Consider the following 25,000-nt stretch of genomic DNA (forward strand, 5'->3'; position numbering starts at 1 on the left):
TACTGAGCCCACGTGCCACAACTACTGAGCCTGCACTCTAGAGCCCGCGAGCCACAACTATTGAGCCTGCGTGCCTAGAGCCCGTGCTCTGCAACAAGAGAAGCCACCGCAATGGGAAGCCCGCGCACCGCAACGAAGAGTAGCCCCCGCTCGCCACAACTAGAGAAAAGCCCACGCGCAGCAAAAAGACCCAACGCAGCCAAGAATAAATAAATAAACAAACAAACAAATAAATAAATAATAAAAAAGAAACAGGGATAAGCATAAAGAAAATTGTTGATAATTTGGACTATGTTAAAATTGAAAACTTCTGTTCATCAAAAGGCACTGTTAAGAGATTGAAAAGTTGAGATGGGGGGGAGATATTCATAGTACAAATATTCAAAACAGAATCCTTACCCAGAATGGGTAACAAGCTCCTACAGATCATTAAGAAAAAGGCATAGAAAAGAGGCAGAAGCACTGAAGAGACACACATCTTCACAAAGGAAGATGCCAGTGGGGACTTCCTTGGTGGTCCAGTGGTTAAGACTCTGTGCTCCCAATGCAGGGGTCCAGGGGTTCGATCCCTGGTCAGGGAGCTAGATCCCACACGCTGCAACGAAGATCCTGACTGCTGCAACTAAAGACCCGGTGCAGCCAAATAAATAAATATTAAAAAGGAAGATGACAATGGCCAGTAACTTCATTCTTAAGGAAAGTGCTGCACCAGGCGGTGACAGGCCGTAGGCAGTGTGGGCGCAGACACACTGGAGCCAGGGCACAGCCACCCCGGAAGACTGTTGGGTAGTGTCCTCTAGAGCTGGACAAACACCTCTGACCCCACAACTCTCCAAGAGCGCCAAAAGAAATGTTCCAGAATGTTCATAGCATCACTCGGAAGAGCTGCAAACTGGAAATGACCCAAATCTCCATCCACAGGAAAGCGATGCACAGGTCACACATGGACCACCCTCAGCGGCGAGGTTGACCAACACAGCCTCAGCCACCGAGTCCAGAGCCTGACGAGGAGCAGGGAAGAGGACCGTGGATGAGTCGAAGACAGAGAGCATGGGTGCTGGTCTCTGCCGCGTTCCGGCACAGAGTGCCTGAAAACCTGGGAATTGCCTGCTGAGAGCACAGGAGCATCTTTTGTTCTAATGAGGCTCCTGTGGGGGCTGGTCACCAAAAGACCAAGCCTGATGAGAAGCGTGGAGTTTTCAGCCCCGCCCCCATCCTCTTGAGAAAGGAGAGGGGCTGAAAATGGGGTTAGTAATCCATCATGGCGGTGTGAAGAAGTCTCCACAAAATCCCGAGCGCTGGAGATGGGTGGAGCCGCGTCCACGCCCCTTCCCACGAAGCCCTGCCCATCTCCCAACCTGGACCCTCACCTGCATCCTTCATCCTACTCTTTCTCTTTTATAATGAACTGGTGAGCGTTAGTGAATTTCTCCCTGAGTTCTCTGAGTTCCTCTAGCAAATTAATTGAATCCAGGGGGCAGTGGGTCGTGGAAAGCTCACATTTGTAGCCAAGTTGGACAGAAGTGGTGGGTGACCTGGGGACCTGCTCCTTGCCATTGGCGTCTGAAGTTGGGGGCAGTCTGTGGGACTGAGCCCCTAAGCATCTCCAGATATTATCAGAATTGAGTTAACCTGTCGGACACGCAGCTGGTGTCACCGAATTGCCTGGCGTGGGACCCCCCCCCCCGCCACACACACACTTTTGGCGACCAGTAAAGGAGACTCACAGGAGAGACACAGGAGGGAAACCTGGGTTTTCCCAACACACAGAGGCAGCGAGGAGAGACCCCAGACCAGGCTTGCCCACCGTGGCAGCCGAGAACGCCACCCGACCTCGCTCTTCCGGGGTGACTCGGCCTCCTCCACTCGAAGCCTCGGCTGTCGTGGTCCCCACCTGCCCAGTCTCAATCCCCTGGACCCTCCTCAGAGGCCACCCTCCTCTCCACTCTAGGTCCTTCTTAAGATGTGTTGCTGTCAGAAATGATCCTGTTTACCTGTTAGCTTCGATGTTTGCTGTCCAACCCCCCTACTCCCTCCTGTGTCCCCAGCGGGAGGGGTGTGTGTCACAATGACCAGGCTGGGGATAGGCAGCACCAGCCTCGAGGGCAGGATGGCTCCGAGCAGGGCCTTGGGGGTCCAACTCTGCCACTTGCTAGCTGTGTGGCTATGGACAACTCACTCACCCTCTCTGTGCCTCACCAAGCTCAACTGTGAAAGAGGGTCCTCCTGGCGTCCCTCTCAGGATGGACACATTTTGGAAAAGTGCTCAGGGGACTGGCAGGGTGGTGCCTGAAAGGGGCTGTTCTCAGAGGCCATGTCTCCTGCCCGGCTCCTCCTGGTGACCTGCAGGTGGCAGCACCAGACCCCTGTTCCCCGAGAGACAGACTGCGTTGCCACCCCCGCCTTGGGCCCCGCTTGCAGGAGCCTAGGTCGGGAGAGGTGCTGGCAGGAGTGACCCGCTCTCCCATGACCCCTCCCAGCCCTCTTCAGAGGCCCACTCCCATGTGGGTGCCTCCACTGTGAGCCCTCAAGGACCCCGCTTGTCTCCCAAGCCCCACCGGCAGCTTCACAGTGCTGCCAGGGGCGGGGCCAGAGCAGGGAGGCGCAAACCCTGACCCAGGTTGGCAGTGGCCACGTCCAAATGACCTCTAGGAACATTCCAGGACCAGTCACTTCCTGGCTCATCGCTCTGTGGCTCCCTCTGTTCCCCACAGGTGTCAGGGTAAAGCTCTGAGACCCAGAAGCACCTGGGCTGGTCTTGGGGGGCCGCCAGCAGGCGAGGTGGCAGGAGGAGCCGGGAGGGCTGAGTCTTCACAGTGGGCAGGAGCGCTTTGAGGGGAAAGGGCGGCCTTCGGCCAGGACGGGCAGCAGAGTAGCCTTCAGCTTGGGAAAGGGAGGTCCTGTGGGCCTGACTGCTGGTCAGCGTTCTCTGACTGGCGTCTGACCTGACCAGGAAGGCGTCCCTCACGTCGCTGGCAGCCCCTCAAATGCCATCTATTTGTGGCCTGTACCCTGCCGCCTGGCAGGAGACATGTGACTGCGGGGCTGTGGTATTTTGGGCAATGGGGGTGGGGCGTGCGTGGCGAGCCCTGCACCATGCCGCTCTGGGACAGGCAGCTTGGATGCCCAGCTCCGCTGCCCCGGCTGGCTGTGGGGTCCCAGGTACAGTACTGTCAGCCCCTCATTCCCACCCTAAGGGGTCCCAAGGCAGACAGCCCCCACAGGGACCTCCCCTAGGACCAGAGAGGAGGACAAGGTGCAGCGGGGTCAGGAAGCCACAGTGCCCTGGTCTCAAGGCGCCTCCATCTCCGGACTTGCCTGGCCAGAGTGACCTCCCACCGCCCTGGGTCCAGTGGCAGCTGACCAAGGGCCAAAGGGCAGCCCCCTGCAGGGGGCTGAGAGGTTAGGGGCTGTCAGCCAGGTAGGGTTGCCTTAGTTCACTGAGACGCAGCGGGGGGACCTTTGCCGGCCGGGCAGATCTGGTCCGGGGCACAGACACTGAGGATGGCCCCAGGGGGGCTGGTGGAAATCAGGAGGCTCATTTCTGTTCTGGGACCTCCTGCCCAGGCAGGGGCAGAGCCAGGCTCTCCCTGATGACCCCTGAGTGGGCTCTGGCCAGCACTAGCTTGACCTTGGGAAGCTCAGAGGAAGCCCAGCAGTCTGTTCCAGCCAAGGCTGGTGGAAGGTCATCACCAAAGACGGGTCACCTGCTGGACACTGCGGCTCCTCCCCCCGTGGCCAGCTGCCACCTGAGGCATGTTGGGATAGCCTAGTGCTGACTATCGCCCAGGTAAACTGAGCCCTGCTGGGTGGTCCTTGAAATGGGCTTTGCTATATAGATTTGGCCTCGGTACCAACAACTCTGCAGGAAAGCTGGAGGCTGACCCAGCTGAACAGAAAGTGCATAACGTCGTGGAGGAAAACTCCTCCTGGGGAAGAAAGCTCAAACATGAGGAACCCTATTCTTCAGTGACCATCACTAACGTGAATGCAGGACTGTAGCAACATGTCACTGTAACGTTATCATCTGCGGTCAGTTTGGGAGCAGGGCAAGTGGCTTTCGGATGTTCTAGCTCCAGGAAGCCATCAGGTTTGAGATCAGCACAGCTTCCCTCTGGATTCTCTGTTTGTTCTGCTTTCTTTCAGGACAGAGATGGAGTGCTGGCCCCTGAGCCAGGGAGGCATGGGATGCCCCAGGGGGCAGGTGGGGTGGGGGCAGTGTGTGCCGGCCAGGGCCCCGGGCCTGGGCCCGTGAAGAGCCTGGTCTGTGGTTCACGTGCCTCTGCTGACCCAGAATGGAGAACTTCCAGTACAGCGTCCAGCTGAGTGACCAGGACTGGGCTGAGTTTTCAGCCGCTGCCGAAGAGTGTGGCCTCCTGCAGGCCGGCCTGGCCTCTGGGGATGAGCTCTTGTCCAGTGACACTGACCAAAGGGACAGCAGTGGCAGCAGCCCCCCAGGGCCCCCGCCCCTTCCTGAGGGGCAGCTGGCTCCCAGGGGGAATGACTGGCCCAGCTCTGAGGAGGAGGACGAGGCAGCCACCCGGCAGCTGGTCAGCAGGTCTTGGCGTGAGTCCGTGCTGGCCCCAGAGGCCGGTCAGCAGATGCCCAGCACGTCCGTGCGGTCAGGAGCTCGGCCGTCCCTCAGCCCTGGTGCTGCCCCTCTGGCCCAGGGCTCATCCCTCCTGGGGCCAGTGTCTTCCAGAGGCGAGAGGCAGAGGCTTCTGCAGGGCCCAGCCCCCCGGGGCCTTGCCGCTACTGCCCCTGGCGAGCCCGCTCGGAGCCCCGATTCCCCCGGCGGCAGCGCTGCCCCCCAGAGGCCCCCTGGCAGCCCTGGAGCCCTGCTGCGCAGCCCCAGCCGAAAGAAGAGGCGGGCTGCGGGCACCACGGTGGGTGGGCACTTGGGTGACCCAGGCCCTGCCCCCACCCAGCTGGGCTCGTTACTGCTCGCTGAGGCCGGGGCCGAGGACGGCCTTGGCCTGGCTGGGTCCGGGGGGAAGGGCCTCCGGGTGGGGACCACAGGGCAGACAGCAGGAGCTGGGCAGGTCAAGCTGGGGCCAGAGTCTCCAGAAGCCCCTGAGCAGGCGGCCAGGCAAGGGCCAGGTGTGGATCTGTCTACATCTGTCCCTACCACTGAGCAGGGTACAGACCTAATCGGAATGACCCTCAGAACTGAGCCACGCACTGTGTCCACGCTTGACCTGGAGGCTTCTCTAGATGTCACAATGGCTAAGTCAGACGTGGCTTTGTCCGCACCCACCTCCGAGCCTCAACCCGATGAGCCTCTGTCTACACCTGCCTCCAAGCCTAGACTGGATGTGGGCCTGCTTATGCCAGGCCCAGGGGTCCAGCTGGACGTGGAGTCACCTATGCCTGTCTCAAAGGCTATTCCACGTACAGCTCTGCCTCACCTGGCTTCTGAGGCTGGGTCTGATGTGGGTGTGTCTACACCTGCTCCCATCCCCGAGGCTGGGCCTGACATGGTGGAGCTGGAGGTTGCCCCAGTGGCCAAGCTGGGTTTGAGCCCTATTCGGTCTCCAGAGGGGGGCCGACAGAAGCCTAGAGGGGAGCCCTCAGCAGGTGCGCCTGGACGCCACACTGGGGAGCCCCCGCTAGGCCCTATCCAAGCCCCCAAGAAGAAGAAAGTGCGGTTCTCCATGGCTGTGCCCAGCTCCGAGGAGCCAGGGTCAGGAGAGGCCTCGGGCCCAGCCTTCCCAGCCACAGCCCCCAGGACAGCAGCTGGGGGCCACAGGGCGTCTGGAGCCTGGGACGCTGTGGCAGTTGGGCCCCAGACACCCCAGCCTCGGATCCTGAAGCACCTGCCTTCCCCCGCCCCCTCTGCCTCAGCGGGGCCTGAGCCCAGCTGCTGCTGCTTTGAGGTGACCCTCCCCGAAGCCTATGAGTTCTTCTTTTGTGACACCATCGAGGAGGACCATGAAGATGTCGAGGAGGAAGCAGAGGCTAGCCAGGCTCTGGCCGAAGTCCAGTGGCCGGGTGTGTGCGAGTTCTTCTTCCAGGATGGCCAAACCCAGAGGTCGAGGCACCGGGAAGGCCGCTCCCAGGCCCCACCCCTCCAGGCTGAGCCTGTGCCGGCCCCTCCACCAGGAGACCCCATACCCATCTCCATCGCCGAGGCCTATGAACACTTCCTCGGGGAGGACATGTCAGGGGGCATGCTGGGGCCGGCTGCCCTTCTCCAGATGCAGGCCATGGAGCCCCCCAGGTCAGTCCCCTGGGAAGTGGGGACCGGCACCCCACCAGGGCCTAGCCTAGCCTCAGCGGAGCAGCTTACCCCGGCCATCAGGCCAGCAGGTGTGTGTTGCGGGGACCTCACGGCCTGTCCAGGACCTGGGTACACAAAGTCCAGGGAGTTGGGCCAAGAGGGCCATTGGGGAGGGGAAGCCAGGACCCTGGGTTGTGAGCTGGTGGGGGCCCTCAGGGATGAACTGGGCAGGAAGGACCAGCTCCTGGCCATCCCAGGACCCGGTCCAGGTGGGGCAGCCCCGGTCGAGCAGGGCTTTGGCTCCACACTGACCGTCGCCCTGTGTTCAGGCCCAGGTAACAGCAGTGCCTGCCCCCAGCCTGTAGCAGGCAGGCGTTGGGGCAGCTCCAGCTCAGGCCGTGCTGCTGCCAGAGCAGGCTCGCATTCCCCTGGAAGATATTTTACAAACCAGGAAACGGTGCCCCAGACGTACTCGCCCAAGTCAGCCTGACTCAGCTATGCCACATGCTACCGTGGGTCGTGGGCCAAAGGTATCACGAGGAGGATGTGACTCAGGACAGACATGTCTCAGGACAGACATGGCCAGGAGAGACGTGTCCCAGGGCAGGTGCGTCTGAGTGGGACAACAGCAGGAGCTCAGGACATGCTTCTCTTTCCTAGAGGAACCCCGGGGTCCCCTCACCTCGTTTACCTTCAGCCAGAATGACATGTGCCTGGTGTTTGTAGCCTTCGCTACCTGGGCTGTGAGAACATCAGACCTGCAAGCCCCAGACGCCTGGAAAACAGGTTTGTGGGCCCGGGGGGCGGGGGGCTGGTGTCTAGAAGTCAAACGGAGGAGCAGTGGTGGTGTCCCAGCTGCTGGGCCAGCAGGGATGAGGGGCACATGGGGAGGCGCAGGTGTCTCCCCTGACGGATCTCCTGCGTTGCTGACCCACTCTCGCCCCGCCGGCCTCCTCCCATACTTTGAGAACCCCGCCGTGGGGATGGAGGGTGGGGACCAGGCCGGAACGGAGCCGGCGCTCAGGAGCTCTCGCGCTTCTCTTGCAGTTCTGCTGGCCCACATCGGTACCATCTCCGCTATCCGGTACTTCCGCCGGCAGGTGGGGCAGGGGCGCCGCAGCCCCAGCTCCTAGGACCCAGGCTCCGCCCAGGAAGACGCAGGACGAGGAAGTGTCCACAGGTGCTCAGGAGGAGGGGCTGCCCTCAGGCTTTGCCCTTTGACCCTTGTGTTCTGCGGCGTCCAGGAAGGAGCCTGCGTCCTTGGTCCTGGCTCCCTTGGACTCCACACGAGGGTCCAGCCAGTGGCCGAGGCTGTGCTCCACACTTGGGAGTGGGGAGATTCTGGAAGGCTGGGAGGGTAGGCCAAGCAGGGAGCTGGTTAGTGAGGTGCCAGATTAGCAATAAAAAACACAAGGTGTCCAGCGAAACTGGAATCTCAGACACGCAGTATGAGACCCACTTACGCTAAGGAATTATTTGTGGTTTATCTGAAACCAGAGTTAACTGGAGTCCTAATCCTATGTGGTTATCCTGTTGGAGGGAGGGCTATGATGGGGCTTCAGAGCAGCAGCGAGGCCCCAGCTGGAGATCTGGGCAGAGGGCCTTGAGGCTGGGAGGCGGCGTCCCAGGGACCCTCTGCCCTGTTTTATAAGTGGGCTGGGCCGTTGGAGGCCTCTGAGGCCTCTCTAACCCCTGAACCCCAGGGGTCTGTGGTCAAGACCTCCTTGGCTTGACCTCCCGAGATGGGGAGCAGGTACCCAGCGGGGCCCTGCGGGCTGGGGGTCTGAGGGCAGAGCCTGGAGCCCCTCCTCTGGGGAGCCCTGGAGGAGGTGCAGAGTCAGAAGGCAAGGGGCTCAGGTTGAGGGACGGGACACCTGGGTTCGCCCAGGGCTGACAGGAGCCGGAGGTGCGACAGGAAGGTGGGCGGGGTGCGGACAGTAGTGGAGCAAGGGGGCTGCCAGACCAGGTGCTGGGTGGGCGTCCAGCTCCGAGGCAGCACATACAGGGTCCCCGGGACGCAGGAGACTCCTGGCTGTTCAGGACAGAATGCGTGGACACACAGCGTCAATAAAATCTCTTTCTTTCTTGTTTAGTCTCTTGCCGGTTTCCCCCGACCATCTCTCTCCCATGCGCCCAGGCCACCTTCTTGCCTCTGCTTGTGATGTCTCAGACCCTTGTGCCCTCTGGCCTCACGTACTCTGACTCTCGCTAACCTGACTTTCTCAGCCCTCTGACCTTTACACCTGTGCCAGCCTCCCTCTCCCAGGTGAAACCCCTACCCCGAGTCCCCTCCCTCATTCCTTCCCTGAGAGGCAGGCCGAGGTTGGGCCCCTCTGGGCGTCCAGTCACCTTGGCCAAGGTGTCTTGAGGATGAGGCCCTCCGGACCCCTCAAGAGCCCAGGGTAACTCAGGGTTCTGGAGGCCCCCTCCACCTGCTGGGGTCAGACCCTGACTCCATACTGGGTGCCTGTGGCCCCACTAAAAAGCCCCAGGTCCTGCTTCAGCCCCTCCTGCAGGCTCGACGCAGGCAGGTGGTCCCGAGAAGCGGCCTCCTGGTGGCCATCAGATCCACTGGACGAGCCCGCCTTCAGCCTGAGGTGCTCCTCGAGGCCACCGCTGGTGGGAAGGTGACAGAGCTTTGTCCCAGACATTGTCGTAGCTTCTTGGGGGGCAGCCGTCTGGTGGGGAGGGCAGAGGTGCATGTGCTTTCAGGAAGCAACACCCAGAGCTTTCCCAGGAAGAGGCAGGGCCCTCACTCACCTGGGGGAGGTGGCGGGGGCTCGGGCGCAACTTCCCTCGCAGGAGAGACCTGGGGACCCCGACGACAAGTCTGAGGGATGGGCCCTCGGACGGGCTTGGCGGCCAGCTCAGGGACCTGCCGGACCCCACCCCCACCTTTCCTCTTGCCCCCACCCCCTTCCTGCCGCTGCCCCGTCCTTGGTCTCCGCCCATCCTCCCTTCCCCCCGTGTCCATCTCTCCTGCTCCTTCAGGGTCCCAGGAGGCCCCACGCGGTCTCCTCTCCCCCCACTGCAGCACCCCTCGCCCGGGGTGGGGGCTGCTACTCACAAGCTGAGGGGAGCCTGGGGGCCGGGACCCCCGGCCCTTGATGGAGCCGCGATGCCGCTGAGAGGCTCGGGCCTGCGGGACTCCCTTCTCGGAGAGCAAGTGGGGGCCGGAGAGTCCAGAGCTGGGCTCAGAGACAGGCACGGACACGGGGACCAAGGGGAATGGCCTCGAGGGCTCAGGTCCGAGCGAGCTCTGCGTCGCACTGAGGAACTGTCGGGAGAGCGTTGGTGACCGAGGCCCTGGGCTGGGACCTCCGTGCAGCTGAGGGGCCCCCGCCCCAGAAAGCCCCTTAGCCTCCCGCGGCAGCCTGAGCAGATCGCAGGCTTCAGGCACCCTCTCAACCTCAGGCTGTGGCCACGTCCAGCTCTTTCTGTCACCCAGCAGGGGACTGACCTTGTCCAGGTCCTGGACGTCTGTGACCCTGCGGTGGGAAGTGGCAGGTGGTGTGTAGGGGTCAGCGTAGAGCGGGGAGTGCGGTGTCTCCAGAGAATGGTCTGCGGCCTCCGGGCCATCCTCCAGCCTCAACTACAGGCAAGAGACAGAACAGACAGAATCGACGGAGCTGGAAGCGGCCAAGCCCTCCCTTCTCTGGGCAAGAGGCCTCTGGGTGGCTCCAGGACCGAGGAGGCCGGAGAGATGGAGGGCGGGAGGGAGAGCCATGCCTGGAGCCGGGGTCAGTGTGCTGGGCCCACCTTGGTCAGGTCCAGGTGCAGTGGGGTGGCTGGGCCGGGCCCCTCGCCCTGGGCTTTGCTCCTGGGTGATCGGTTGCTGCCGGCCCGTCTCAGCTTTGCCTTGTGCCCACCGACGCTGGGGCAGCCAGGGCTGCCTTGCTCCTGTGGGGACCAAGGACCTTCCAGAAGGTTCCCCGGGGCCCTCTCCCACATACCCCTCTGAGGCTACACAGAGCCCCTCTGGTCTGAGTCCCCTCCCCTGAGGAACTAGGGCCCCACTTGCAGTGGGGTCCCCAACACAGACTCGCCTCAGTGTCCCCCGCCCCCTTCCTCTGCCCGTTCCCCCCCAGATACTCACTGGTGCGGGCCGGGCAGGGCAGCCTCTGGTGGACTCAGGCGTGGAGTGGCTGGTGCGGTTGGAGCCGGGTGCTGGGCACCCCGAGTCCCAGCTGGTCCGTCCGTCAGAGGAGAGTGAGCCTCGGCCACCGCCCACAGCCTGGGCAGCCGGAGGTGGGTAAGGGTGAGCCGGATGGCAGGGCCCCTCCCCCCACCGCCCCGTGCCCAGGCCCACCCTCCTGTTTCACTGCTGCCCGGCGGCACCTCCCCTGCTGACTCCTCACCTGCGGGGGCGCCTGCAGCCCCGGGAAGCTCTCGGGGCCGGGCGGTGGGGAGGCCCCGTCCCCGCGGCAGACCGTCTGCAGGCAGAGCAGCCAGTGGCCATAGTCCTCGTAGCTGGCGCACACCACACGGATGGTGTTGATGAGACGGCCTGGCACACAGATGCCGTGAGGGGGCCTGGCAGGCAGGGTGCCCCCTGCAGAGCCCCGGTGCAGAGCTGCGTGCCCGCTAGGCTCAAGCCCTGTCTCCCAGGCCTGGACTCTGCCCACCTTCGATCAGGAAAGAGCGGATCTGTTTCTCCCTCTCCTCCAGGTTGATGTGGATGGCGCTGAGCGGGAGCTCCCCCTGCGGGAAACCCGGGGGCCGAGGCCTTAGTCAGGGGAAGCAACCCTTGCACCCACTGCTCCGTCTTGTCCTCCCAGCTGGGTGGGCGCTCGGACGCCGGGCAGTAGAGGGCAAGGCAGGTCCAAGGCCGACCCCCGTGGGAGGCCAGGCACTCCCCGCCTGTCCTTGGGGGTGCCTTCGCCCCCGTCTCCAGGTGGGGCCTTTGCCAGCCAATGGCCGACACGACTGGTCGGGGACTGGTCCCCTGGGCCACCCGCTAAGATGGGGGTGGGTGGGAAGGGGTCACGAGGAAGCCCCCTGTGTGTTTCTCAGTGACTGAAAGCCATGATCACCCCCAGAGTAGAATGTACCCCGATGCACGTGACACTCGCTCTGGCCCCAAAGGACCTTCACACCCACGCCCGGGCCCACACGTGCACACGCACACGCACAAGCCTCAGGCACCCAGAAGATGCCCGCTCAGAGGTATAGGCCCCTTTTAGGGGCACTAGGGGCCCCCATGCCACCCACCCCAGGTGATGGGTCTCCTGGTGCCTGAGGACCCTCTAGGATGACACGGGATGCTGAGGCAGGGCACCCACCTTCCTTGCCCACGTCAGGCTAAGACCAGACTGACCAGGGCAGCGGGCTGGGTGGGTGGGGCCGGTGCTATCTGTCCCAACAGGCCCCGAAATACAGGTTCCTCCTGAGCTGCTGCCCCCTCCCACCCCCACGCAGAGGGCGCGTCCCTGGGGCGGGCCCACAGTGGGGCGGGGCCCACCTTAAAGCAAAGCCCGTCTGCTTCCTCGGAGAAGATGGCCAGGGAGGCCGGGTACAGGACCAGGAGCCCGTCCCGCTGCTCCTGTGGGGGGGGTCACCGGGCGGGGCAGGGTCTCCAGCAGCACACGCCCAGGGCCCCCACCTGCTGCCTGCACCCCTCCCCCGCCTCCGCCCGCCTCTGCGCCCCTCCACCCACCTGCGAGGGCAGATGCTGCAGCTTGACCCGTGAGGCACAGATGGCGGTGCCCGCCACCTGGAGCCCTGATGCCGTCCGCAGCGGCGTCAGCCTGCGCTGCAGAGTCCAAGGGAGCTGGTTCTCAGGGGGGCCCTGGTAGAAGGGGGTCAGGGGCAGGAAGAGGAGAGTGGGGATGGGAAGGGGCGTGGGGTTCCCAGCACTGACCTGCGGGGGTGCTGGGGGGCAGCGCGGCACCCCGCCCACGAGGGCTATCTGCTTCTCCAGGTGGTAGAGCCAGCGGTCCAGCTCGGCCTGGCTGGGGCACAGCACAAGAAGGGGGGCGGGCAGCGGGCCTGCGGAGGGGGCAGAGTAGGCTAGGCCAGCGGCCACCGGAGAGGCTCCTCAAGGGTTGGGGGGAGCCACTGATGACCACACGCACAGCTCTGGAGGCCCCCGACCCGCTGCCCTCCGCCCCCGCCCGGCATACGCACGTGTGCCCATCAGAGGAAAAGCCAGGGCCCCTCAACATGCTCCGAGCCCCGCCAAGGTCCTGGGGCCCGGTCAACGGCCAGGTTCACCGAGCAGCCTCAGTGCTCTCGCCTTCCTGAGGCCCAGGTCAGCACAGGCAGCGCCCCCTTGCCCCTGCGCACCTTTGATCTGGAAGGCGTGCTCTCTGGATCCCTCGAGCCGGGAGACGCTCAGCTCCACCAGTGGTAACAGCCCCTACCAGAGCACAGCGGGAGGAACGGGCTGGGGGACCCCCGAGCAGGGCTGGGCCAGTGCCTCCCAAGGGGCTGCCCTCTCACTCCCCCCCAGCTCCGCCCTCTGCCATTTCCCCGCACCTGGAAAGTGAGTCCTTCGGAACCATGGGCCTGGAAGTAGAGGTGGGAGGGGAAGAGTTCCAGAAAGCAGTCGCTGATGTCCTGGGGGAGGGTGGGGCCAGGGTCTGAGGGCTGCGGGCAGGCCCCAGCGCGGCCCTCAAGCATGCCCCTCCCGGCCCGGCCCCCACCTGGCTGTGCTGGAAACGCAGCTGGACCTTGGTGTAGTGCACAACCGCGCCCAGGCTCCTCACGGGCGCCCTCCACTGCCCTGCCTTGAACACACGCAGGAAAGGCTGCTCCAGGTCTTCTGGCTGGCTCTCCAGGCTCGGGATGTTCTGGAGTGGGGGCAGAGCTCAGGGGAGGGGGCCTGGCCAGCGGCCAGCAGCCCTGGCCCGCAGTCTCACAATACACGGGTTAAGAAGGCACACGCAGCATCACACGTGTGTACAGAACCCTGTACACACTCACAGCCTCTTCACACGAAAACAATGCAGAACACACACACACACACACACACACACACACACAGCCTCCATGCTGGTCACAGAACTCTGTGGTCTAGTTTTGGAGTCATCGAGGTTTCAATTCAACGGAAGTACAACCCTTAGCTTCGCTATTTCCTTACTGTGTTCCCGTACTTTGGTTACTCAACCTCCCAAGACTTGTTGGTCAGAAGGGTTTTCGGGTGTCCAGGTGAGACAATGCTCGAGTCCCTCCCACACCTCAGGGTTGGCTACTGACATTTTAACACTTGGTTCTACCAAGGAAGTGGGGGGCTGATTTGTAGCCTTTGCCAATTTCCCTGGTGTAAGTAGTCCCGTCACAGTCCATTTCAAGCCACCAGCACGCTGCCACACGCCCCCAATCTCCCTCTCAGCGGAGGCCCAGGTCCTGACAATGGCCAAGGGGTCCTCTCCCCTCACATCAGGCACGTGCCCGTCTCGGGACCTTTGCTCTTGCCGCCCCTCTGCCTGGACCACTCAGCCCAGCCCCTTCTCACCCCATCCAGAGCCTGGCTCAGACCCCGTTCTCTGTGAGCCCGTCTGGGTGCCCTTCCAACATTCCAGCCTCACTGACCCCCGCCCATTGGTCCTCCTGTACGTTTCTCCTCAGCGCTGGCCACATCTGGCTTACTCTGTCTTTTACTTCTTTGTCTTATCACCTGGCTCGGTCATGGGGTGAGAACGATACGAGAACGGGGCCCATTGCTGGGCCAGGGCCTAGGACAGGCCTGCAGTGTGCGGGGGGCTCAGTGCCTGTCTACTGAAGGGAGGGAGGGTGAGTGCCCACCGACAGCTGGCCCTGGCACACAGAGAATCCTCTATAAACAGGGGCTTGACTGTCAGAACGGAGTCAGACCGGGACGGGCGCCGAACTGGGGACGGAGGGGCTGTGGTCCGGGATGAGGGCGTGCTGGGGAGCCGGCAGGGGCTGCTGCGTCCTGGCCAAGCTGAGGCACCCCTTGGGCAAGCCCAGGAATGTGAACAGACAGACTCACAGCTAGCTGGCGCCCTGCCTTGGGGCGGGGCCTCCTGCACCCACACCCAGCGTGGGGAACGATGCCGGACGGGACCCATGAAACATACACCACGGAGCAGGAAGGGCCACGCAGCTGGCCCTGTGGCCTGGGCTCAGCCTTGGGGCCGTGGCTGGGCAGGCTCTCGTGTGGGTGTAGAACCCACGCCCAGGCAGGGCTCGAGGAGCGCTGGCTCCTCCCCCGGCCCCACCCCCCAAGGTTCAGCAAGCCGGGTCCCCTCTCCAGCCGCCATGTCCTGGCCCAGGAGGACGGCCAGGACCACACGATGTGCCCTGGGCCTGGACAGAGGAGCTGAGGCCTGAGATGCGGCCACACAGAGGGACGCCGCCTGGGACTTGTCCGAAGTGCTCTGTCCACTTCTCTGAGGCAGCCTGGTTTCTGAAGCCAGCACTTGGCCACAGGGAGCCCAGGACACCCCAGGGAGCAGGAGAGGGGACAGCCTGATTGGAACACTTGGAAAGCTGGCTCGGGAGCCCACACCAGCTGCTGTGAGGACCGAGGGGTGCAGGGCAGTTGCGTCTGGTGCAAGAACCTGGGGGGTCACTTCCCCCACACCCCAGGGCCTCTGCACACAGCAGAGCCTTGCCCCGCCCCTTGCCGTGCGGGATTAAAGGGCGGGTGTCTCTGCCCCTCGGCCAGCTGGGCAGGCCTGGGGGGCGGGGCGCAGGGGCCGCTGTGGGATGAGGCAGCGGCGGACACTGAAGGGACACCCCTTGGAGAAGCCGGGGCCGAGGGCAGGGGCCAGGCCGGCTCACTGTGCACCCGAAGCCCCTAACGCTCGGAGTGACAGAGGGGCGTGGCGGTTCACGGCCCCGTCACCAGCCTGACGCCCGTGCCCACACGGCAGCGGCCAAGACACGCGTGCTTGTCCAGCTCCAACGCGCCCAGACACGCTGTCCTGGGCCAGGGCCCGGGGCGGGGGGCGGACTCCAGGGCCTCCAGGCGGGGCTGGCGCGTGGCGAGCGTGGAGGCCCCGCCCCACCGCCCCACTGACTCAGGGCCGGTCTCAGTTTCACTCAGCTCAGACTTTCGGCCATGAGCTTCCCAGGGCAGGGCTGCACCTACTTCCTCCCTGTGCTGTGGACTTGACTCCCCCGGTCCGACGGGGAGGACCCCGGGCCCAGCACAGGCAGGACACACACGCGCAGTCACACGCAGACCACCGCTGCCGCGCCCCTTCGAGCCGGGGCTCGCTGCCCGGCCGGCCGCTCACCGTCCCAGGGATGTAGTGGAAGATGTTGTCGGCAGTGGCGTCCCCATCCGGCCTGGTCTCGGTGCCAAACAGGCCAACCAGCTTCCGGGCGCCGTCCTCTCTGGGAACAAGGGAAGGGGTGCTCACAGCCCGGCCCCCGAGGCCGATTGAGGGAGATCCTGTGACCGAGTGGCCGCAGCTGTACCCTGCCCCGCCTCACCTATTTCCCTTCAGCGAGGGCTTTCTGGAAAAGGAGGCTCGGAGCCTCCTAGGGGCCTGAGGGACACAGTGGCTGTTCCCCATGGGCAGCGGTGGCAGCCGGCCCGAGTAGAGCCAGGTAGACACACGTCTGTGTCCCTCGGTCCCGAGCCTCCTGCCCCACCTCCTGGGGCGGGGCTCTGGGGCAGCCTGCCCTGTACCCAAGGGCTGGGGAGGCGGAGCCTTTCTGGGAGGGACCCGGCCCCTACCTGAGGCTGAGCTGAGCCTTTCAGTTCCCTGCCCAGGGTCCTCCACACACGCCAGCCAGCCTGGGGGGGTGGGGGATGGGGAGGAAAGGCTCCCCTCCTCTCACCGCCCAGCGAAGAGCCCCCAGTCTGTACAGGAGGGGGCCCAAAGGCCAGTCTGTGATTGCGTCAGACTGCGGGTGCCTAGAGCTGGAGCTCCGTGAGCCCAGGCATCCCCTTCCACACCTCCCCACCATGCGAGCACACATCCCGTTTCCACCTAAATGCCTGTTGCTGAGTCACCGGTGACTGTAGGGGATGTGCGCTTACTCTCAGCGGCTGAAGCAGGAATTGGCAACTGGGTAGAGGGAAGCCAGGACCCTCCCGCAGCCTCCTCTCTTGCCTCAGTCCAACCCTCACCCCACATCAAGGTCAGGGTCCCCAAGGCTTAACCAGAACCCAGGAGGGAGGCCATGGCCCTCCCAGGTGCGCCTGGGACAGCCATGGTGAGGGGGTGCCATGCACAGCCTGGAGTAAGACACGGGCCACCACAGCCCTGCCCCTGGGTGTGACGGTGCTGCCCCCAAGCCCCCAGGTGCCCACACAGCAGCTCGGCCCGGCCGCAGAGCCACCCCAGGCCCTCCCGGTCACCCCAGACAGGACCCTGAGAGACAGAGATGGACGCTCAGCCACAGGCCCGCAGAGCCCAGGACACATGTTTATTGTTCAAGTGGCTCATATTGCTGTATGCGGTCTGCGGTGCTCGTGTGCCCAGCTCAGTGCAGGATCCAGAAATGACACCACAGCCACGGGAAGGAAGCCCAATTCGTGCCCCCCCGCCGGGAGTGTGCCCGGCTGGGCGAGGCAAGGAGGTGTGCAAAGCTCAGGCTGGGGGTCTGCACCTGCTCAGAAAGGCCCCCCCATAACTGCTCTGCATCACCCCTCGGTCCCTCCAGGTCTACAGAGTCCAAGTTGGCCCCTTACCCACGGGCAACGCCAGTGTCCACCCTGTCGCTCCCCAGTGCCCCCAGCACGGTGGGAGAACACCCAAGAGAGCAGCTTGGTCCCAGAGATAGGACACTTTAAAAGTAAACGGAGAAACTGGCAGCTGCAGCCTGCTCACCATCAATCAATAAATAAACGAGTGAATAAATAAATGGCACACACAAACAAACACCGAAGAAGGAACACAGAAACCCGCGGCCCAGGCGCGCGGAGACTGGACAGACGGCCCCGGACGTTCCTGGTGGGGGCCGAGCCCCGCCCCATGCGCAGGGGAGGGAGGCGCTGGGCCCAGGGGGCTTAAGGCACGTGGGAGGCCGCGGGCGGGCGGGCCTCTGTGCAGCCGCGCCACGGGTCAGAGGCTGGTGGAGGACACGGACAGCGTGGGCGAAGAGGGCGGCGGGAAGTTGAGCAGCTCGAGCACTGCCACGCCCACGCTGCTGCGCCGTGTGAACATGCAGGACGCGGCCACCCACTTGTTGGTCCTCGGGTTGTACTTCTCAATGGAGTTGAGGCTGGAACTGCCGTCGTTGCCCCCTACGGCGTACAGCCAGCCGTCCATGGCCACCAGGTCGTGTGTGCTCCTGCCGGCGGGGCGGACGGGGAGGAGTAAGAGGTGAGGCTGGGGGTGAGGAGGGGGCAGGGCCGGGTCTGGGGCGTAGCCACCTGAGGAGCCTCAGGGGGCGGGGCCTTGGGAGGTATCCTGGGGGCGGGACGGATGGGTGGGGGCAATGAGCCGGTGAGGCGGGGCCTTGGCGCAGTGGGGGCGGGGCCCTGGAGGGGGAGACCTGGGAGGGAGGTGGGGGGACACGCCGCGCAGGGGTGAGGGCCTGGGACGCATCTGTCAGGGTCGGGGGTGCAGACCGCTGTGGTGGTGACCGGTGTGGGGGCCAGCACACCTTCGGATGTTCATGGGCGCCACACTCTCCCAGGCACCCGCCTTGGGGCTGTATCTCTCCACAGAGTTGAGGCAGCTGGTGCCGTCATTGCCGCCAGCCACGTAGAGGGCCCCCTCCAGCACCGCCACGCCCGCGGAGCTGCGCCGGCTCAGCATGGAGGCCACGGGCGTCCAGGAGTTCACCTGCGGTGGAGGGACGGGCTGGGGGCAGACCCACTACCAGACTCCCTCCATCTCCATGGGCAGGACTCTACTCCAGGGTGGGCTGTCTGTGGGACAGGGTGGCCGTAAAGGGATGACCCTCTGGGGGATGGGGCTGGCCAGAGAGTGATGACCCGAAGTAGCTCTGGGGAAGGGGAACGTGTGATTGGGGTGTTCCGCACCTGGGGCTCATACTTCTCCACGGTGGCCAGGTGTGACGAGCTGTCATAACCGCCCACGGCGTACAGGTTCCCATCTGCGGGGAGTCAACACACCCGTGGTGCACCTGCTGTGTGCGGGGGTCCCCAGGGTGGGCGCTACGCGAAGCAGTCACCCACCGAGCGTGGCCACGCGCACGTATCGCCTCCGGGTGCTCATGGCGGCGATCGACGTCCACGTTCCCGTCAGGGGGTCGTAGCGCTCGGCGCTGTAGACACCAGGACGGCCGCTCACCTTGAGCAGCGGCAGAAAGGCAGTCCCGGCCCCAGAACCTGCCCTCCCCCGAGGAATGACGAAAATTCTGAGCTAGGCTGTCACGGAGGCGGGCCCCAGAGTCCCACTGGAGCAGGAAGCAGGGCCTACTGGGTGGACACAGGCCACGGGCTACCTGGATAATGCTGGGCAAGTGTCCACCTGGGCCCAGCCCCTGGCCTGGTGGGAAGGACGCCAGAGAGGAAAGAAGGGGCCACTGGGCTAGCCCAGATGAAGAGGCATTAGGGGACCCTGGTGACCTGACTCAGGCAGGGTCCGCTTGGCTCCCCTCAGGCAGGACCTCTGCAGTCCTGACGCAGCCACACCTGCTGAGCCAACCCTGAAAGGCCACCCGGCCCTGACCCCAGCCACTACCTGTTGAGGCAAGAGGCCCCATCGTAGCCACCGGCTGCATACAGGAGCCCGTGCAGGGCAGCCACGCCCAGGCAGCTGCGCCTCGTGCCCATGGACACCTCCGGCTGCCAGGTGTTGGTCACAGGGTCGTAGGACTCTACGGTGGCCAGGTCTGAAGTCCCATCGTAACTAGGGGAGGGGTTCGCTGCTGGTCAGGGTTGGCCCAGTGGGCACACGCCAAGCCCCCGACCCGAGACCAGCCCCCCTCTTACCCGCCCACGGCATACAGCCGGTTCCCGACTGCCGCCACGCCCACCCGGGCCCGGCGCGTGGACATTGAGGCCACCACATGCCAGCGGTCAGCGCGTGTGTCGTACGCTTCACAGTCCCCGTGGATGGCGAACAGGCTCCCGCCACCTAGGGAAGGGGAGGTGACGGGGCAGGACGAGGGCCCAGGGACGCAGTGGGCTAGGAGGCTCTAGCACAGCTCAAGGTTGAGGGCCTGGAGGCTCCAAGGGCAAGTGGGGCCAGTGACTGGTGAGTGGGTCGCACCACGGTGGATGGAAGAGCAGATGTGGCGTGAGCGCAGGGCGGAAACAGCATGGGGGGGCTTGTGCTGGGCTTGTCGGTAGGGACGCGGGGCAGGGATGGGGGACTGGATGGGACGGGACAGGCGGGCGTACCCACAGCGAAGAGCACAGGGCCGGCGCCCTCACAGCGCCGGGGCCGGGTGCGGCTGGTGCCCAGGACGCCCCTCTGCTCGGGCAGCAGGTGGAACTTGAGAGCTTCGATGAGCAGGTCCTTGCAGTCCGGGTGGCACCGCACCAGGCTCTCGGCGTCCACGTGGCCCAGCAGGAAGTCCCGGCTCAGCAGGGGCAGGCGCACACATTTCATCAGCTGGGGTGTGGTAGCAGGCCTGCTACGGTCAGGCCTGCTCATGTATCCCGGAACCTCCTCATGTGTCCTGGACCCTCTTCATGTGTCCTGGACCCTCCTCATGAGTCCTGGACCCTCCTCAAGACACGTGCCCGCATCACCCCTGTGGGATCTCGGGGCACAGAAGAGCCCAGGCACGCCTGACCCTCAGCCACTGCATCCCCTCCCAAGCACCGCAGGCCCCCAGGGCCTGGCCTCACCCGAGGAACATGCTGCCTCCGGGTATCCACGTCATGCTTGACCCAACTCAGGACGGCACGGTAGACGTCCTCCTCTGAAGGCACGTTCAGGCTGTCGCTAGAGACCAGTTCCAGCACCTGGGGGTGGGGACCCTCAGACCTGAGATCTGGGGAGGGGCTTGGGGGCCCATGGAGCCCTGAAGGTGCCTGGGAGGGAGAGTCCAAGGGGGCCCAGTGCTCCTATGAGGAGGAGCTGAGCAGGGTCAGGAGTCACAGATCCAGTTCCCGGGGGCCTAGCTCCAGAGCAGTCCTGGGGATACGGAACCGGGCACGGGAGACTGTAGGCAGGTATGTGATCAAAACAGGACAGTGTCGGGTGTCAATGGCGATGGCTCGTGTGCGGTTAGAAAATGGGGGTGGGGGGTTCCCAGGGGATGGGTGGCAGGGTTGGAACGTCAGTCAGAGACTGGAAATAAAGACTGCAGAGCAAAAGACCAGGTCTTATGGGCCCAGATGATGGGGGCCAGGGGGACCAAGGCTGGTACTGGGGTCTGGCGATTGGGTCAGGGTCGGGGTCCGAGTCAAGGTCCAGGCTGTGCTCCAGCTGCCACGTTACCTGCTTCAGCGGCAACAGCATGAACTCCTCAGTCTTGGCCACGTCCACGAAGTGCTGCAGCACGTACCTGTGTGCCGCCTTGAGCAGGTCGCTGCACGAGTGTGTGTCGGCGAAGCCCCGGATGCCCAGACAGTTGGAGGGGTCGAGCTGACTCAGCAGGAACTTGCAGCAGGCATCACGGACCCCATTCAGCTGCAGGAGGCTGGCGGCCGGGAGCAGAGTCTATGGGGCAAGGTGGGAGAGAGGGCCAGGGGAGCAGGGACAGAGAAACGGACGTGAGGACTGAAGGGGTGGCAGCGGTACAAGGGACGCTGGGGGCGTGGGGAGAGTGGAGCCACAAGCAGGGTAGCGGTACGGGACGTGAGGGGTGAGGCAGCCTCACCTGCACGTTGCCTTCCCCCACCACGATCTCGGCCGTGTACGCAAACTGCACCAGCTGGTCCAAGGCCTGAGGGTCGATGTCGTGCAGCGTCACATGCGTCTGACGGCTCTCACTCATCTCATCTGTGGGGACAGCAGGTCAGGCTGGTCCCCACCCTGGGAGAGCTGCAGAGTCCCCCAAGTGCCCGGACCCGATGGGGCAGTACTTGCTTGTGAACATGGCGTGGAAGTAGGGGCTGCAGGAGGCCAGCACCACCTTGTGTGCCCGGATCTCCTTGGCAGCCACGTGCAGGACGATGTCACACAGGAGGCCGCGCTGCCGCATGCGGCTCATGGCCACGAAGGCATCGTGGTAGTGCCGCTTGGAGTTGTGGGATACGGTGTGGCCCTCGCGGCTCAGCAGCTGCACTGCACCCTCCATGGGGCCCGTGGGCCGGGCCTGCCGGGGCCGGGCACGCTCTGCCTCCGGGCTGTAGGTGGGCACTGCCTGGTCACGGTGTGCTCTGCAGGGAGCTGCTCACCCACCCCTGAGACCCTGGGCAGGGCCTGGGCACCCAGAAGGCCGCCCGCCCCCAGCAGCCCGACCCAGGTTTCCATCAAGGACCCACTCCCCTCAGGACCTCCCCTGCTCTCCAGGCGCCACGGCACTCTGCTCTCTCGCATCCAGGGAGTCCAACTAGACTCTGCTCCAACCTGCTACCAGAGTGAGGTCGGATCCCACGCCAGACCCCGGTCCGTTATTGAACCTGTACATCTTCCTCTGCCGCGACACCCCTGCGCAAACGCCACACTTCCCTCCGCCCGGGGGCCTCCGTGAAGAACCCGCTCTCTAGACCCTCCTCGGGACTAGGCTCTGTCCATCGCTGGCAACCCTTCCCGCGCCCCCATCAGAGTCCGGTGTCCTCGGCACGGGCTGGGCATGCGGGATGTGCACGAGGTTCATGAAACTGGTCCGTACTGACCGGTGGCTCTGAAGCAGACCCCTACACCGACCAGCAAGTGGGACCTCTCTTGACCGCCAACCCCCCATCATTCAGACAGGCCGCCCGAGTCTTTGAACGGCGCAGCCGGAATTCAAGGGCGGCGGGAGGGGACAGAGCCTCCGGGAGCAGCCTCCTCGGGACGCCCTGCCCCGCGCCGAATGTGTGCGCGGGTAACGCAGGGGGCCAGGACCCTCCGCGGTCGGGCCGAGCCTGCGGGGCGCGAGGCCGCCCCCTCCCGGCAGCCTGCCAGGGTCGGCGCGCCCCTCCCTCCCCGCTCCTCCTCGGCCCTGGCCAGTCACGGTCCCCAGGCCCCCGGCCCACTCACGCTGCCGGCTGCGGCGGCGGCGGTGGCGGCGGCGGCGCCTCGGGCGCGGGCCCCGGGCTGCCGTGCTCTGGACTTTGCGTCCTGCCGGCCGGGCGCTCGCTGCGCGGCTGCATGGGTTCGGCCGCCGGCCCGCCGCTGATCCGCGGAAGACGCACAGACAAGCGGACGCCGGACGGCTGGAGGGCTGCTCGGCGGTGGCGGCAGGCTCGCCGTTCCTCGCTCCCGCCGCTTGCCCGCAGCCGCTGTTTCTCGGCGCCGCCCGCTCCGCCTCCCGCGCTCCCCCGAGGTTTGGGGGCGCCGCGTAGCGCGCGAATTCTCCCAATGTTTCGGCGCTCTTTCCGCCTCCTCCTCCAGGAAGCCCCCCCGGGCCCCGCCCGCCGCCTATCCCCAAGAAACCTCCCGGACCTTCCGCCCGCCTCAACTCGTTCAAGAAGCACCTCTCGCCCCTTCCAGGGCCCCGGATCTCCTGGGGGGCCGAATGGCTCCACGTGATGCCCCTGGGACCTGAGCCAGCCGGGGGCCGCGTCTGCCCTCCTCTCTCCAACCCCACGCAGGCCACTTTGCCGTCTGGCCTTGATCTGGACGCTGGCTGCAGAGCGGGAGACGGGGTGGGGTGCACGCCCTGGGCGCTGTGGGGTCTCCTGTCTTGGGATCTGGCTGTCCAGGCCCGCGAACCTCTGCCATTTGGACGAGTGGGGGGAGGGGAGGGCATAGGTTGGCTTCCCCACCTCCTTCCTTCCCCAAGGCAACCTTCCAGCCTCTGGGCCTTTGCACCTCCAGGCTGTTCCACAGATAGGGCAGAGCAAAAGTGGCTGTCCCCGCCCGGGCCGGCCTGGGGACTTAGGCAGATGTGTTCGTAGCTGAATAACCAGCCGAGGACTCGCTGGACTGAAATATCAGCCATCCTCTTTCAGGGAGATTTGGCCAACCTGGTTTCAATAACAGTGCTCGGGTCTGTCCGCTGTCTGCCCCCTCCTGCTCCCCCAGCGCAGGCGCTATGGGACTCTGTCCAGTGAAGTGGAGACGGCTCTCATCGCTCTGATCCTCGTCATTGTGTCATTTATCAATTAGCAAACAGCCCATCTATAACATCACCATTTCTATTTTCGTTTGTTTTTCCTACTAAAGATTGTTGGCTTTTTTTTGCGGTACGCGGGCCTCTCACTGTTGTGGCCTCTCCCGTTGCAGAGCACAGGCTCCGGACGCGCAGGCTCAGCGGCCATGGCTCACGGGCCTAGCCGCTCCGCGGCACGTGGGATCTTCCCGGACCGGGACACGAACCCGTGTCCCCTGCATCGGCAGGCAGACTCTCAACCACTGCGTCACCAGGGAAGCCCTGTTGGCTTTTTATTATTGATTTCTAAGAGCTCTTCGTATAGAAGTCCTCTCTGACGCATGTTTCCCCCCATGCATTTTTTCCGTGGTCAGTGCATTGACATCCTCACAGGCACGTGTTCACGGAACCCGGGGTGGGGCGTGGGGGGGGCGTGGGCTGGGCTGGGCGAGGGTGACCCGGCCCTCCCCCAGGTCGGTGTCGTTATTAGTACCTTTTTTGGTAAACGTCACAGATTTGTGAGCGGAATGGCGGGATTCCGCCCTACGCAGTCCTGCGGGGTGCTGGAGCTCCGCAGTCTGTCCCTCAGCGGAAGCGAGCGGGAGCCGTGACTGAACCAGGCCTGCGCCGGGAGCTTTCGTCCCGCGTGCCACCCTGGGAGGCCGAGCGCCGCCCTCCCAAAAAGAGATCTGAATGCGCCCTCCCGCCTGGATGCCGCCGCAGCCAAGGTTGGAGAACCTTAAAGCCACCAGGAGGGGCGCGGCGGGGCGGGGACAGGGGCGGGGTTGCCTGCAGGAAGTGCGCCTGGCGCAAGGCCTGCTGGGACCGGAAGTGGGGCGCACGCTACGGGCCTGCAGTCATGGCGGCGGCGTGCAGCCGCAAGCGGTGAGTTGAGGCTCCGATCAGGCCTCTCGGCGGGCGCTTGCATCCAGAGAGGCTCACCTTGCGCCTCTCTGTGTTCCTGGGGAGGCCGGGCGGGGGCACACCGGGCTGGCGGGGAGTCGTGACTCCAACGGCATGGCCCGCAGGCGCCTGGCGGAGCTGACGGTGGACGAGTTCCTGGCCTCGGGCTTTGATTCCGAGTCCGACTCGGAGCCCGAAGGAGCCCCAGAGGCGGAGACGCGGGCGGCGCGCGGAGCGGCCCGGAGCCCGGATGGGCCAGGTGGGAGTCCCTTGGCTAGGTGAGTGGAGCGTCTTCTACGGGCCGTGTGTAAGCAGAACTCGCTTAACCGTCCTGGCCCGCCCCACCAGAAGGATGCTGACCACTCCTGGGGCCTCAGGACTGAGGCCTAGGGACCTCTGACCTCTCCCCCAGACCGTTCGGCTTGTTTATTCTTCCATCCGCTATTTACGGAGTGACTGCTCTGTGCCAGGTCATCCCCGTGTTGGGAAACGCTGGAGAATAGTCCTCATTTTTGGCCTAGGAGAGCTTACTCGGCCTTGGATAAACCACAGCGTGTAGGGTGGTGGAAGAAGTAAGCGCTGCAGACAGGAAAAAGCAGGAGGCTGGATCAATAGGGAGTGTAGGCGGAGTGGATAAGGCCGTCTTAGGAAGGAAAACGGGGGAGTAAATTGCAGCAGTAGGGAAAGAATGTCTGGGTGTTTCAGGCGGCAGGAACAGCAAAGGTCCTGAGTTGAAAGTGAGCCTTACGCAGAGTTGAGCGTGGCCGTGGCAGGAATAAGAGAGTAGCAGGAGGTGAAGCTGGAGAGACGGTGATGGGGCTGGATCTTGTAGACCGTTTATATGGCGTC

The 25,000-nt window shown here is 64.4% G+C and overlaps 3 protein-coding genes across 19 annotated transcripts; 1 reads left to right on the top strand and 2 right to left on the bottom strand.

The window, feature by feature from the left end:
• Nucleotides 1–57: 57 nt before the first annotated feature.
• On the top strand, nt 58–8,401 carry PERM1 (PPARGC1 and ESRR induced regulator, muscle 1). 3 transcript variants are annotated; one of them, XM_028487221.2, is made up of 4 exons: nt 58–6,309; nt 6,881–7,006; nt 7,268–7,400; nt 8,314–8,401. In XM_028487221.2, the coding sequence occupies exons 1-3, from the start codon at nt 4,296–4,298 to the stop codon at nt 7,351–7,353; spliced, it is 2,226 nt and encodes a 741-aa protein (XP_028343022.1). In that variant the 5' UTR covers nt 58–4,295; the 3' UTR covers nt 7,354–7,400; nt 8,314–8,401. The 3 variants fall into 3 exon arrangements, with proteins under 3 accessions (XP_028343022.1, XP_028343020.1, XP_028343021.1); XM_028487219.2 differs by lacking the exon at nt 8,314–8,401 and having other exon boundaries at nt 58–3,162; nt 3,840–6,309; nt 7,268–8,312; XM_028487220.2 differs by lacking the exon at nt 8,314–8,401 and having other exon boundaries at nt 58–3,162; nt 4,147–6,309; nt 7,268–8,312.
• Nucleotides 8,289–15,805, bottom strand: PLEKHN1 (pleckstrin homology domain containing N1). 13 transcript variants are annotated; one of them, XM_007129107.3, is made up of 16 exons: nt 15,626–15,805; nt 15,427–15,526; nt 12,865–13,011; nt 12,698–12,778; nt 12,506–12,578; nt 12,081–12,208; nt 11,877–11,972; nt 11,682–11,762; nt 10,846–10,921; nt 10,579–10,727; nt 10,317–10,454; nt 9,980–10,120; nt 9,681–9,812; nt 9,288–9,497; nt 8,981–9,029; nt 8,289–8,898 (listed from the first exon to the last, which is right to left on the bottom strand). In XM_007129107.3, exons 1-16 carry the CDS (start codon nt 15,706–15,708, stop codon nt 8,783–8,785), a joined length of 1,800 nt encoding a protein of 599 aa, XP_007129169.1. In that variant the 5' UTR covers nt 15,709–15,805; the 3' UTR covers nt 8,289–8,782. The 13 variants fall into 13 exon arrangements, with proteins under 13 accessions (XP_007129169.1, XP_007129168.1, XP_028343028.1 ...); XM_007129106.3 differs by having other exon boundaries at nt 11,877–12,008; XM_028487227.2 differs by lacking the exon at nt 8,981–9,029.
• A 1,399-nt stretch (nt 15,806–17,204) lies between these two features.
• Nucleotides 17,205–23,970, bottom strand: KLHL17 (kelch like family member 17). 3 transcript variants are annotated; one of them, XM_007129105.3, is made up of 12 exons: nt 22,195–23,970; nt 21,097–21,356; nt 20,888–21,009; nt 20,506–20,727; nt 19,911–20,027; nt 19,458–19,671; nt 19,047–19,191; nt 18,796–18,963; nt 18,288–18,376; nt 18,132–18,205; nt 17,750–17,931; nt 17,205–17,434 (listed from the first exon to the last, which is right to left on the bottom strand). In XM_007129105.3, exons 1-12 carry the CDS (start codon nt 22,305–22,307, stop codon nt 17,206–17,208), a joined length of 1,935 nt encoding a protein of 644 aa, XP_007129167.2. In that variant the 5' UTR covers nt 22,308–23,970; the 3' UTR covers nt 17,205. The 3 variants fall into 3 exon arrangements, with proteins under 3 accessions (XP_007129167.2, XP_028343026.1, XP_028343024.1); XM_028487225.2 differs by lacking the exon at nt 17,205–17,434 and having other exon boundaries at nt 17,797–17,931; nt 18,132–18,440; nt 22,195–23,087; XM_028487223.1 differs by lacking the exon at nt 17,205–17,434 and having other exon boundaries at nt 17,919–18,440; nt 22,195–23,087.
• Nucleotides 23,971–25,000: the final 1,030 nt, after the last annotated feature.

The sequence above is a fragment of the Physeter macrocephalus genome, unplaced genomic scaffold (assembly GCF_002837175.3).
Source record: "Physeter macrocephalus isolate SW-GA unplaced genomic scaffold, ASM283717v5 random_1392, whole genome shotgun sequence".
In the NCBI taxonomy this organism is placed as follows: domain Eukaryota; kingdom Metazoa; phylum Chordata; class Mammalia; order Artiodactyla; family Physeteridae; genus Physeter; species Physeter macrocephalus.

What these genes read in the sequence shown, in the direction of transcription:
- PLEKHN1 (XM_055083607.1), bottom strand. Translation starts at nt 15,708, where the DNA reads ATGGGGAACAGCCACTGTGTCCCTCAGGCCCCTAGGAGGCTCCGAGCC. An exon ending in CCCTCGCTGAAGGGAAATAG is followed by an intron (nt 15,527 to 15,625) that starts GTGAGGCGGGGC and finishes CCTTGTTCCCAG; the next exon opens with AGAGGACGGCGCCCGGAAGC. An exon ending in CAGACGGGCTTTGCTTTAAG is followed by an intron (nt 10,922 to 11,681) that starts GTGGGCCCCGCC and finishes GGTTTCCCGCAG; the next exon opens with GGGGAGCTCCCGCTCAGCGC.
- KLHL17 (XM_007129105.3), bottom strand. Translation starts at nt 22,307, where the DNA reads ATGCAGCCGCGCAGCGAGCGCCCGGCCGGCAGGACGCAAAGTCCAGAG. An exon ending in CCGCCGCCGCAGCCGGCAGC is followed by an intron (nt 21,357 to 22,194) that starts GTGAGTGGGCCG and finishes GCCCACCTACAG; the next exon opens with CCCGGAGGCAGAGCGTGCCC. An exon ending in GGAGGCAGCATGTTCCTCGG is followed by an intron (nt 19,672 to 19,910) that starts GTGAGGCCAGGC and finishes ACCACACCCCAG; the next exon opens with CTGATGAAATGTGTGCGCCT.
- PERM1 (XM_028487221.2), top strand. Translation starts at nt 4,296, where the DNA reads ATGGAGAACTTCCAGTACAGCGTCCAGCTGAGTGACCAGGACTGGGCT. An exon ending in CCCGGCCATCAGGCCAGCAG is followed by an intron (nt 6,310 to 6,880) that starts GTGTGTGTTGCG and finishes TCTCTTTCCTAG; the next exon opens with AGGAACCCCGGGGTCCCCTC. An exon ending in CCCAGACGCCTGGAAAACAG is followed by an intron (nt 7,007 to 7,267) that starts GTTTGTGGGCCC and finishes CTTCTCTTGCAG; the next exon opens with TTCTGCTGGCCCACATCGGT.